The 13,743-nt window shown below is 46.6% G+C and overlaps 2 protein-coding genes across 2 annotated transcripts in view; one reads left to right on the top strand and one right to left on the bottom strand.

The window, feature by feature from the left end:
* Nucleotides 1–13,743, top strand: part of LOC120020998 (astrotactin-2-like) — a 521,153-nt gene that overhangs the window by 393,975 nt on the left and 113,435 nt on the right. Inside the window, exon 19 of the mRNA XM_038964662.1 lies at nucleotides 12,873–13,135. Coding sequence (XP_038820590.1) covers nucleotides 12,873–13,135 — 263 coding nt within the window. The remainder of the gene's footprint in view (nucleotides 1–12,872; nucleotides 13,136–13,743) is intronic.
* Nucleotides 463–4,921, bottom strand: trim32 (tripartite motif containing 32). The gene is made up of 2 exons (XM_038965004.1): nucleotides 4,849–4,921; nucleotides 463–3,942 (listed from the first exon to the last, which is right to left on the bottom strand). Exon 2 carries the CDS (start codon nucleotides 3,929–3,931, stop codon nucleotides 1,904–1,906), a length of 2,028 nt encoding a protein of 675 aa, XP_038820932.1. The 5' UTR covers nucleotides 3,932–3,942; nucleotides 4,849–4,921; the 3' UTR covers nucleotides 463–1,903.

Below are 13,743 nucleotides of genomic sequence, written 5' to 3'. Positions count from 1 at the left end.
AACTTCACAATGGAATTGGTCTGTTACTGACTGGGTGAGGGCTGTGGATAGCATGAAAAGGATGTTTAATGTTTTACCAAATAAATAGGTTCAAAGTATGCATTGTAAACACTGGAATACAAAGAGACATGCTTTGAATAAATGCATTTGCTGCACTGCAGATACTTCCAAAGAATTTACCACAGGTAGGCTTATAGTACAAAGGGCTGTTGACCGGAGAGGTGCAGTGAAATGTGTTGTTTTTCAGGGTCAGCCATAATAGTACGGTGCCCCTGGAGAAAGTTAGGTGCCTTTCTCAATGGCACAGATATGTTTCAATTTGTCAGCTCAGGTATTTGAACCAGCAATGATTCGGTTACTGGCCCAACGCTCTAACCGCTAGGCTACCAGTCACCCCACATATTTTACATTTCCCCAACAGCCAGTGTCATCTACAATAAATCTGAAACCACAACATGCAGATCTTGATCAATGTTGGGTTTATTGCACTCAATAGATAATTAACATTACAAACATGAAATTGAGACTCAAGTTACGCAGAAACTCATCTAATGCGATAGTAACACATACTGTAAAGTCACTGCCTCCACCGAAGGCCAAACTTCTGAAAGACACATAGGTTGATTCAACACACATAATGCACAGAAACAGAACATCAAGAAGACCCAGTAGTGTGTATATATATATATATTTTTTTTTAACTAAGAGGAAATAGGAAATTACATGAAAAGGAATCTCTCCAGTTAAGTCCAGTGAATGAAATCACATTTAGACAGAGCAACAGTTTTGCTGTTCATCACATTGAAACAAGGACACTTTATTTTTATAGCATTTTATGCCTTTTTATATTGTAAATGTAATAGATTTGGAATATCTGTAGTGATTTGTCAGTTAGGCTTAAAATATAAGTAGTGTGATATGTCAGTTAAGCATGGAATAGGCCTACCTGTGGTGATCATTTTAGAAACGATTTTGTAGTGAGAGACTATTGCAGTGACATGGTTAGCATGCTGTCTACCACAATATATTGCATTTAAATCCTTTGGTGATTCAAAAAACATGGTTTCACAATAAATTACCAGAATTTCACCTATGTACTCATCTGTATTTTTTCTTTGCCTCAGATTAATAAAGGATGTCCATTATTATAGCACAATGCAATCCCTGGATATGTGATTGGAAGTTACAGAATAGGAAGAAGTTCCCCCACTAATGGTTCAAGTTAAGGGAGGGTAAGCTGATCCTAGATCTGTGTCTACATGTAACTTCACTCATTTGTAGGTTGAAGATGGAACCCCCTGGGAGTCCAACACTCCAGTCAGCAACTTGAACTACATGATATACGTTTTATTGATGGCTGGGTTATAGTGATCATGTCCATGATCCCATCCTTTACATTTGAGAAGTTTTCGATTAGACATTCCTTCTAAACCGATAAGGCCTGTAAGCGCAATTCATTTTAGCAATTTATTTTCTTGCCACGTCATTAGGCTTAGAAATTCTCATAAATCTCCTCTTTTGTATAGTACATCAATTAAAATATAACAATTTCACACGTTGATTGACATACCGGTTTCCCCCACCCCCAAAGTGACAACACTGATGCATTATTGCTGTCTTTAGTGCTGTGATTCATAAAAATCAACCGAGGCAGCTCAAATGTTAGATAGACACAGGCTTGGTTCCAGTCTGCTCCTAGCCAGTCCCACTGACTGACCAGGGATCAGTGATTAGAATATGGGCTCATTATATGACCTGCTAAGCACTGACCAGAGATCAGATCACGGAAGAGCATGAGTTGTTTGGAATGAAGCCATTTATTTTAAAGTGACAGATCAACAGTTCACCACCGTCTCTACACACACCCCCATACACACACACTAGATTTGTAGTTTCTTAGCCCCTAGCAGGTGGAGGAGCGTCTCCTCTGTAGGTACGTGTAGACTTTTACACAGTGGTCCCAGCAGTCCAGCACCATCAGCTGTCCTTTCTGTGTGACGGCCACGCCCACAGGGCACGTCAGTCCCTCCTGGATGAGCACGTTGAAGCCGCCCTCTTTGGGGAACTGCAGGATCTCCTTCCTGCCGCTGTCTGTCACCAAAAGGTCCCCGTTTGCGTCCACGCACATGCCCGTGATGCAACGGAAGTCCTCAGTCTCCGAGAAGAAGTGGCTGAGCTGTTTGCCCAGCTGGCCATCCGTGCCCACCGAGCCGATGGAGAAACCCCCCTCTAGGTGGTGCTCGTTGTGGCGGTTCTCAATATTCAGGCCCAACCCCTGGGTGAAGTAGACGGTGCCTGCTGCGTCGCACGTCACGAACTTGGGCCGCACGGCCGAGCATAGGCGGTTGTAGTTGACCACACCCACGTTGCGATCCACCGCCAGGCACCAGAGCTTGCCGCCCTCCACGTCAGACACCACGAATTGACCCGAGGGCATGGCGGCGATGCCCCACGGCTTGATCAGCTGATTCTTGTGGCAGGCCACGCAGTGGCCGTCGGTGGTGTATACCTTGACCGAGTTGTCGTAGTTGTCGGTGACCCCGATAAGGCCCTGAGGTGTGATAGCGATGGACAGCGGGATGAGGTTGGGCAGGTCGGCACCCAGGAAGCTCAGGACGAAGTTGTCGATGCTGCTGGGGTTGCGGCGGATCTCCCTCTGGAAGCCTTTGCGGTTAAAGATCTGGATGCGGTAGTTGCCCCGGTCAGCCACCAGGACCTCACCTTGTGAGGTGACGCAGATGCTAACTGGCAGGTTAAACATCCCCGGCAGGTTACCCTTGCAACCCATCTTTTTTACAAACTGGCAGTGCTGTGGCCCCGAGCTAACCCTGGCATCACCGGGAGAGGAGGGCCCCCCTTCATCCATGGACTTGGATTTAAAGCTGCCCGGTGAGGCACACACGGCCTCATCTACAGGCATTACTATATCAATGTCTCTGTACAGGTCCCCCACCGCCCCTGCAGCCCTGCACATGGCACCAACCCCAAACTCCAGCATCCCCTCATCCTCATCAGTGTTGACGGTGCAGGGTTTGGTGGTGAGCTGGGCCACGTCCAGGGCCTCGGGGTGCTCCGTAGTCACCAGCTCAGGGTCCTGGAGCTTGATCAGAGTAGGCAGTTCCAGGCTGCTCCTTAGGTCCAGCTCCTCCTCGTCCTTCACCCCTCCGTCCTCCAACAGTGCAATGTCACTCTGCTTCACCTGCATGGTCAGGTAGTCGCAGCGGGACACCACCTGCACCTCGGCCAGGTTAAGCAGGTATGTCTGCTCCTCCAGGATTTGACTGTTAAGCTTCTCCACCTCGGCTATGGAGGCAGCGAAGGCCCGCCGCTGGCGCCCCAGCTCCTCCTGCAGACGCAGCTCAGCCCGGGCGTACTCCTGCTGCACTGCCCGGTACTTTACCCGCATGTTCTTTGTCAGACTGTCAATAGCTGCCCTCTTTTTCTGGATGTGGTCCATGGCTTCGCGGAGGGATGCCAGCTTACCACCCAGGTCCTTCCGGCGCTGCTCAGCGACTACCCGGATGGGCTGGACGGTGTGGCCCTGCTGCTGGTGGCCCTCACCCTTGCAGAGGTCGCAGAGCACCGTGCCACAGTCTAGGCAGTACTGTCGGGGTAGGCGGTTGCGGCAGGTCTTGCACATGAGGGCGCCGGCGGTGGTGCAGGAGCTGGCACAGTCCAGGATCTTGAGCACAGTGAGGTTGTCAGCCAGCTGGGAGATGCTGCTCATGCGGGAGACCCTGCTGCAGAAGGGGCATCGCACGCCGTTAATGGTGCTAGCCAGCAGCTTTTCCAGACACTGTCTGCACACGGTGTGGCCACACTGCAAGAGCTTGGGCCGCAGCTGCTCCTGGTTGTAAGTCTCCAGGCAGATGGGGCACTCCAGGACCTCCCGTAGCAGGTCCGGGTCCAGAGCCGGCAAAGCTGCCGCCATCGTGTTCACACCTGTGAGGAGAGGATTAAAAATTGAAATTATTCACTACTCAAAGTATCAATGACAATTACTTATGTTGGAAAGAGGTTGCATTGCTAACAACTTATAACAAGCAGAGTAAAGATGCTTTGTCATGATTTCTCATTAAAATGGCTGAATAATCATTACCATTCCTCTAATGGTGCATTGCATTTTGACCACGAGTAATGAACTACTAGACTCTAGTTACCAGAGTCACCTCTCAGGAACATTGGAAGAATAAACTCCACTGTGCGAAACTTAAACGTATACTTACTGTAACTGATACAGTGCACTTTAGCTGGTCATATAATTAAGGGGAGTGTAGCACAAGCAGCAGCAATCTATCATTCAACAGATGAAGCTAGCCTGCTTTCAAGTAGTGATACCACTTCTCATTACCACATTTATCTAACTAACTACTGACTTACTTGCTTATCTACGCTAACTAACTAGCTCGCTACCTAGCTATACGAATGCTGCGACGTTTGTGTTATTGAGCTGTCAATATGTTAGCTAAATGCTAGCTGTTGTTAGCTAGCAAGTTAGCTAACGTTAGCATAACGGATATTTCTCAAATCAAGCTGTCACTACATGGCCAATGCAAATGACAACAGCATGGTCAGTTATTTGCATGCAGACGACGCATTTCTGCACAGTTGTACTACACACAATGAATAATTGATAATCTCGTGGCATGTTGTTTGCTGATGCTAGCGCGAGCTATGTTAGGCAGCTTGCAGTGGGAGGCCTCCCCAAATCGCGGTGTGACTTCCAGTTTGGAGCAGTCACGTAAGAATTCATGATCGAGTGGTTTTTGAAAGTCAAGTATATACATGCTATGATCCTAAAGGTCTAGTTTTCTTGGGTTGACATCTTAAACTAGCATAACATCTTACCTTGGTTTCAATGTCAGATCTGTCGTGGTACAGGGGCGTTTAGTGGGTGTGCTGCTGCTGCTACTGTAGCGAGACTGCGGTGTTGACGTAACTTTACGTAATATTTACGCCTCGATCACACCGACAGTATTTTGGTACATCAGAAGTACATTAATTTCCAATGGAACGCTGCGTTTGCCTAGCAGCATTGCGTTGCAGAGGCGGTACGTTATGTGTGGTGCATACGTTGGATTTATCGAATGTATGCAACAAACTGTATGTGTGGACGGCTTCACAGAAATGGTAGCAGAAAGCGAATGTTGAACTTTCATTGCACACATATCCAGATGATGCTACGTACCATTTGGCGCAAAATACTGTGGGTGGGATTGAAGCGTTATTTTCCAACCACCTCTATTTTCATTGGCTCTTACATCTGCATCTGGGACAGGGTCCCAAATTGGTTGGCAGTTATTTTTAGTCAATCAGTTTGGAATTATTTTATACAGGGTTATATGGGAAATTAAGTTTCATAAGATCATGTATTAAATAATGTAGCTAGTATAAAATGGAATGTCGGTTTATTAGTACAATACAACACTCTCTAGTTTTAGCAAAGAAAATATATTATTCTAATGTCATGGGCATTGCATTATACATCATTTGATGATTCCTCCTTTCTGAAAAACGGTACACCTCTTAAAATCCTGTACCAGAAAATGAATTATTCAATTATCCCAACTCAAATCATTTATCATGAAATGATGTGGGCCATTTGAGAGCAATGCAGGATTTATAGACATGCCTTCCATGAAATGTAATACAATGCTCTTACATCCTGTAGTAACAGGATGAAAATAAATGAGGACAGTAAGAAGACATATCCTTTGAACCCGTGAAAAGTATCCATCTCTAGCAGTAGCCTACAGTTATATACAGTCATGGGCAGATGTGTGCAGATGCTGCATCCCATGGAAAATAGTATATCAGCTGACCCCTAGATGGCAGCAAAGGTCTTATTACAAAATGTATTTGTAGTGCGCTACAGGGTTGTAATAATAGAGTAATAATGAAATAATACCTTGTATGATGTATTGTTTTATTTATGATGTAGGTGGTTGTTGTGTTTTGTTGTGATGTAATTATTTTAGCCCTGTTGGATCCCAGGAAGAGTAGCTGCTAATGGGGTAATGAGGATACTAATAAATACAACAACAAACAAATTGCAGTTCAGAAAATGAACTACCTGCACATTAATATAAATTAAAAGTTCATTCGCAATTTGAAGATTTTCATAACGCAATCATAATGTTAACCTATGCATAACTAAAAGGTAAATGGAAATGAAAAAGGATAGGCTATATGCTTGCTTTAGCTATGCATTAAAATGTTTTCTCTAAACATTCTCAGTAAGCTTAAAATATATTTTCAATTTATCAAGGCATTTGTAAAGACAATAGGCTTTTGACTCACAGAACAGAAACCTTTTGTGCTGTGATTGTGCTGCAGCTGTGCCATATTGATATTGTGGTATTTAGGAACCATGAGTTATCTTTGCTTACCTAAAAATCACTGTCTACATATATTCATCTGACACAATGGGCCTTGGGAGAAAACAAAAACTTCAACAGCACTTTGTTTTAGTTTTGAATATTTTCGGGGACTTTTGCATCAATCAGAGTGTTTAGTTCATGGCTTCTACAATATTGCTTCCACCCATAACCCGGATTGATTCAGATGGAGAGTAGGCTAGACGAGGGGATGTAGCTACTCACTTTATACTACTGAGATGCACCCTCTCTCTCTGTGTCTCTCCCTCCTCATCATGTGTGTATTTCATTGCAATTTCCCTTGATCTTGCATTTTAACTAAGAAAATGCAGAAATCAACTGACTGAGGAGAATAAATAGGGGATATGATCTTGACGAGTACCAGAGTAGTTACAAAGGCCAAATTGCATGTCAAAAAACTCCTGAACAGAGATATTTTATGGGGCAATAATAACAATGCCAACACTAACAATCTGACAACATCTGTGTGAAATTAGCACTGAGATATCTGACAAGTTGCTGGTGTTGCCAGGGCCACGATCATGACCAGAGTGTAGTTTCTAAGAATGCACTGTATCAACAAAGACTCATTATTTAGAGAGAGGGAGAGACGGAGAGAGGGAGAGAGAGCCCCCGTTGAAGCCGTCCGTGCAGTCCGTGCCCTTTGAGTAGTCATAGCAACCCGTGCCGTCCTTCATCGGCCACAGCCCGTCAGGACGTTGGAGGGGCAAGAGAGAGACACCGGAGAAGGAGAGAAACAGACACAAACACATCCTTTATATATTAACTGTGTGTTTTACAGATTGCCCAAATATAAAACACAACATCTTCACTGCTAGTCTCCCAAATCAATTTAAGCTACCCATTGATACATTTTCTGTAGAATCCAGACAAAATAGAATTTTACACAGTTGTAAGCCTCCTACACACCTGTAATTAATGCATACGGGCTGTGTTATCCAGTGTCCAGTTGTCACCTCTCAATCCCATCTAAAACTTTGGGATTAATATTAACTGTCAGAAATGATTGTCGCAGGCTTACGGATGAAGTGGAAGGGGAAGGAAGTAACGCAGACGGCTGTGATGTGAGCAGCCCTGCGAAGCCTGCAGTAAACCTGGGATAATCACAGGGCTTTATTGCGAGGGCCAAGTGATGACAGCTCCTTTCTGTGTCTGTGTTGACTCAAGAAGTGCGTGTAATTGGGCTCTTAGGGCCACCCCTTGAGCTTGTTTACATAGGATATGGAGGAGAGTATCCCTCCCCTTTCACTACTCCAGTCCTTTCACACTCTCTCTGCTCTGCAGCTGGGTCTGTGTTTGGAGCCCACAGTCTCACCACAACATCAGCCTATTATCAAACTACACATATACACTGTCTGATGACGTATATCTCACACACTTGCATGTGTTGAATGAAAGAGGGAATTTATTGACTGTCACGCTTCTCACCTCTGTATTTTACATTTTTACTACAGTGTATATATCTCATTTGAGCTGGTGTTACAGTATATGGGTGGTGATTCCTTGTGGCAGTGGAATGTTTGTTTTTGCGTAGAAGATTCATTTGGAACTCTGTCACTGACTAGTCCTCTTATCCTGAAAATGTCAGATAATCTGCACCCGCGTTACATTTAAGCTTTTTCCCCACCTGCTCCAGTGGAAGCTATTTTTCACAGATGTTCTGTGAGAGAGTCCAGCTCAGAATGTGTTTGCGTGTATGAGGAATGGAAGCAGAAGGCATAACAAGCTTTGTCCTTGGCTCGGCTTTTAAAGAGCCGTCGAGAGAGAATGCGAGACTAGTGAGTTTAAGAACGGACACACATGCTGATTAAGTTCACGTGTTGTACATTTTCTTTTTGTTCTGTAAAATATTCCCGAAGGCTGCTCTATTCAATATGATTAAATGCATTGCAGAAAATGAATAATTTGGAAATGAATAATGTGAAATCTTTTAAATGACTTTTACCCTAAGCTGCTGCTAATTACTCTATCGGGGCGGCAGGTAGCCTAGTGGTTAGAGTATTGGATTAGGAACTGAAAGGTTGCAAGATCGAATCCCCGAGCTGACAAGGTAAAAATCTGTTGTTCTGCCCCTGAACAAGGCAGTTAACCCACTGTTCCTAGGCTGTCATTGAAAATAAGAATAATAAATAAGTCACTTAAATGTTTTCCCCCTTTCCTCCTCTGGTAAAATGTAGCTAGCACAAACTGTGTGAGTTTGGCCTTTGGTTAGGGGTGTAGCTAGCTAATACATCTCACCTCTGGCCCTGCCTGGTGTTCTCCTCCGCCTGTTGATTCAGCTCTAGCGCAGACCTTTTCCTAGAAGTCTGGATATGAGACGGATATGACTGAGTCAGTTATTTGCTCTGCAGTTGGAGTAAACCTGTAGGCCTCTTAATAGCAAACAATTAGAGACTATCGCTGGAAATCATTCACTCATAGTCAACCACGGCATTGATCCTGTGCAGCAAAAGTGTACAGGTTAGGTAATGGAACTACTTAGACAAGGCATGCAGATTGAACAAAACAATATTAATTCTGATATGCCATGAAAACATTCATACCCACTTGGGGTTATGAAGACCCCCCACAATAAATACACATTTGGAAGAATTAAGCAAAATCATCCATAGCACATGATTAATATAATTTCCTCCCATTAGCAGTTTGCAACAGTGTCCATTTGATTGAACATTGCTGTTGCTGTGAGACCCTCACCACTCAGTCAGAGCTCCTCTCCAGCCTGCACAGCGAATTGGCAGGTGTTTAAATCTCAGTGTTGAGGTAAAAAGTGTTGTGAGTGTTATATCTGAGTGTTGATTCTAGTGAGGTTATCACTAGAGGATTTAAATTGACGCCACCTGTGGTGAACTGTGTTAAAATACCAATCGAACAAAAACAACAAACAGGAGAACGAAAGCGAACAGTTCTGTCAGGCAAAAAAACCCAGCTAAACAGAAAATAACTACCTGTAACGGCTGTCCTCCTCCTCATCTGAGGAGGAGAAGTTTGAAGGATCGGAAGACCAAAGCGCAGCGTGGTAAGTGTCCATAACGTTTATTTTAAAACATAAACTGAACAATATGAAATACAAAACAATAAATGTGAACATGAACGAAACCGAAACAGTACCGTGTGGCAACAAACACTCACACGGAAACAAACACCCACAAACCAAAAGTGAAACCCAGGCTACCTAAGTATGATTCTCAATCAGGGACAACGATTGACAGCTGCCTCTGATTGAGAACCATACCAGGCCGAACTCAAAACCCCAACATAGAAAAACACACATAGACTGCCCACCCCAACTCACGCCCTGACCATACTAAATAAAGACAAAACAAAGGAAATAAAGGTCAGAACGTGACACTACCCACAAAACACAGGTGGGAAAAGGCTACCTAAGTATGGTTCTCAATCAGAGACAACGATAGACAGCTGCCTCTGATTGAGAACCACACCCGGCCAAACACACAGAAATAGAAAACATAGAACACAAAACATAGAATGCCCACCCCAACTCACGCCCTGACCAAACCAAAATAGAGACATAAAAAGGATCTCTAAGGTCAGGGCGTGACAGTACCACCCCCCCCCAAAGGTGCGGACTCCGGCCGCAAAACCTGAACCTATAGGGGAGGGTCTGGGTGGGCATCTATCCGCGGTGGCGGCTCTGGTGCGGGACGTGGACCCCGCTCCACCTTAAGCTTGGTCCACTTAGATTGCGCCTCTGGAGCGGGGACCCTCGCCTCGGACTGGGGACCCTCGCAGCGGACAGGAGGGCGACTCTGGCAGCTCCAGACAGGAAGGAGACTCTGGCAGCTCCGGACAGGAGGGAGACTCTGGCACCTCCGGACAGGAGGGAGACTCTGGCAGCTCCGGACAGGAGGGAGACTCTGGCAGCTCCGGACAGGAGGGAGACTCTGGCAGCTCCGGACAGGAGGGAGACTCTGGCAGCTCCAGACAGGAGGGAGACTCTGGCAGCTCCGTACAGGAGGGAGACTCTGGCAGCTCCGTACAGGAGGGAGACTCTGGCAGCTCCGGGCAGGAGGGAGACTCTGGCAGCTCCGGACAGGAGGGAGACTCTGTCAGCTCCGGACAGGAGGGAGACTCTGTCAGCTCCGGACAGGAGGGCGACTCTGGCAGCTCCGGACAGGAGGGAGACTCTGGCAGCTCCGGACAGGAGGGCGACTCTGGCAGCTCCGGACAGGAGGGCGACTCTGGCAGCTCCGGACAGGAGGGCGACTCTGGCAGCTCCGGACAGGAGGGAGACTCTGGCAGCTCCGGACAGGAGGCAGGCACAGGACTCACCGGGCTGGGGAGACACACAGGAGACCTGGCTCTGGGAGCAGGCACAGGACTCACCAGGCTGGGGAGACATCCAGGAGGCCTCTTCCTGGGCCGAGGCACCGGATACACTGGGCCGTGGAGGCGCACTGGCGGTCTCGAGCGCAGAGCTGGCCCTACTCGTTCTGGCTGGATGCCAGCTTCCACCCGGCAAATGCGGGACGCTGGCACCGAGCACACCGGCCTGTGAATGCTCCGCCTCGACACCGTGAGCATCACCCCATAGCACGGGGCCTGACCAGTCCCATGCTCGCCACGGTAAGCACGAGGAGTTGGCTCAGGTCTACTACCTGACTCTGCCACACTCCCCGTGTGCCCCCCACAATTTTTTGGGGGGGGCTGCCTCTCGGGCTTCCTTGCCAGCCGTTTTCGTGTCGCCAACTCCATTCTCCAGTATCCCTCCTCGCACTGTTCTAGAGAATCCCAGGCGGGCTCCGGCACTCTCTCTGGGTCGACCGACCACCTCTCTATCTCCTCCCAGGTTGTCTCATACTCCAGTTAGCACTGCTCACCTGTCCAGGAGTCCCTTTCACCACGCTGCTTGGTCCTTTGGTGGTGGGTAGTTCTGTCAGGTGCAGCAACACAAAACAGAAAACATAGAACACAAAACATAGAATGCCCACCCCAACTCACGCCCTGACCAAACTAAAATAGAGACATAAAAAAGATCTCTAAGGTCAGGGCGTATCCTAACTCTGACTGGATTCCAATAGGAATTATAGAACACTTTGCAAGCCAGCATAATATGACTTGCCGATGTGGCATGTAAACCAGGAGTTTCAAATCACTGTGAGTAAAACTAGGCTGTCGAAGTATGGTATTGTCAAAAAAAAGTAATGGATTGTCATAAATATTTTTTTTAATGATAAAATATTAACTTAGGGACTCATTTGGTGAAGAATACAGGAATGACAGCCATTGATTGCAACAAACATGTCACTGTCACTAGCAAACACAGTCATGTGTGGTACAGGTACCTCTAAAATTCACTCGAAAGGCAACCTGGGAAATAAATATGCAAATAAGGCGTTAAACCGTACATTGATAAAACAAAAAACACGCAAAAACAAATTACTGTAACACCACAGGTGTTAATTCCCTAACACTGAGATTGTGTAACAGCATCAGCGCCAATAAAATGTTAATGGTAGTCGGAATTTGCAACATCCATGGTTTTAGGGACTCTTGAGGTGTTAGTTTATCAACACTTTAAAAAGTGTTAGTTTAACACTATTTTGGCGGGCTATATATACACAAGAAAGTGTTACGTTTAACACTGTGGGTGTTAAAATTTTGATCGCAAATTTGCTGTGTGTCCGGTCTCTCCTCCCATCAACACAGACAGACAGCACATCTGCTGCTTTCCCAACACATGGCTGTATACTTCCCTCCATGCCTCCATCCTCCCTTCCATCCAGGGAAACACTCAACACTCAATTAACATGACTCCCTGTTTCACTTCTTTCCAACGTAGCATTGTTAGCCCACTGGCTCGGTACGTTATGCGCAAGAATCCCACTGTCGATGAGAAAATCAAACAATGCTTATTTACACTACTTCAGGAATAAGTCATCACCCTCCGTTCATTCCCGGTGGAGGAGTTGATGACAATGAGGGATTATTTTGTTTTACCTCAATAGAAAGTAGATCCAGATGGTGGCACATGTGATGTGAGTGAGGCGGCCATGTGAAACTCCCCTATCACTGGCTGTGTATTTTGATATGAGCCGTTTTGGGGGAGTGGAGACGGAGTGGATAGGAAGACGTGAATGCAGCTGTCAGCCCTGTGTTATGGGCGATTCAGGACATGTGGCGGACGTACTTCGATGCATGTTTGCGTGTGTTAGGGTTTGGCTCTGGTCCTTTGTCGTTCAGACACCGTTCTATCAACAATGATGAGGTCTCTCGCGAAGAGATTTAATCTCAAAATGAGACTAATCTATTTAAATAAAGCTAAACGAAAAGGAAAGTCTCTTGTCATTCACACAATGTGTTTTTTGGGATAGGTAGATGTTGCTCCCAACCACTGACACAGGGTCAGCTATTTCTCCATGTCCCTAATGATTAAGGTTAGGACTGATAAAATCTGATGTTAGACTATAGACTGTTTTTCAGTTGCCCTCTCTCCTTCTCTCTATCTCCCAGAGGCGACAGACCAGGGAAGCAGGCGCGAGCTCAAGTCCATGCCCTTCATCAGCTACCTGTCTGGGCTGCTGAAGACCCAGCTGCTGACAGAGGACCTGGTGAGTGGCGTGGAGATCCGCTGCGAAGAGAAGGGCAGCTGCCCGTCGGCCTGCCACCTGTGCCGTCAGGCAGGCCGCGAGCAGCCCTCGCCCATCCCTGTCCTGCTGGAGGTCAGCCGCATCGTGCCCCTCTACAACCTGGTGCAGGACAACGTCACTAAGGAGGTGAGGGGGGATGGAGGGAGAGATGGATGAAGGGGCAGGGAGATGAAGGGAGGGTGATGGACTGTCTGGTACAGAGGACAACACATTTACATTTACATTTAAGTAATTTAGCAGACGCTCTTATCCAGAGCGACTTACAAATTGGAAAGTTCATACATATTCATCCTGGTCCCCCCGTGGGGAATGAACCCACAACCCTGGCGTTGCAAGCGCCATGCTCTACCAACTGAGCCACACGGGACCACAAAATAAGTGAGGGTGGAATGAGGAACAGATGAAGGGAGGGGGGAACAGAGGGAGAGAAGGATGGTGAGAAGAATAGAGAAGAATAGGGATGATGGGGGGAGACCCAGTCTGGTACAGAACTACGTCACCAAAGAGGTGAGGGATGGAGGGGAAAGAGGCAATGGAGAGAAGGAAGGAGGGGAACAGTGGAGAAGGATGGAGAGAATGTAGGATGCAGTGGAGAGGGATGGAGAGAATGTAGGATGCAGTGGAGAGGAATGGAGAGAAGGTAGGAAGCAGTGGAGAGGGATGGAGAGAAGGTAGGATGCAGTGGAGAGGAATGGAGAGAAGGTAGTAGGCAGTGGAGAGGGATGGAGAGAAGG

Source organism: Salvelinus namaycush, chromosome 26 (genome assembly GCF_016432855.1).
Source record: "Salvelinus namaycush isolate Seneca chromosome 26, SaNama_1.0, whole genome shotgun sequence".
Classification (NCBI taxonomy): Eukaryota; Metazoa; Chordata; class Actinopteri; order Salmoniformes; family Salmonidae; genus Salvelinus; species Salvelinus namaycush.
Note: the sequence above shows the minus strand (reverse complement) of the source record. Positions and strands in the feature narration are given on the sequence as shown.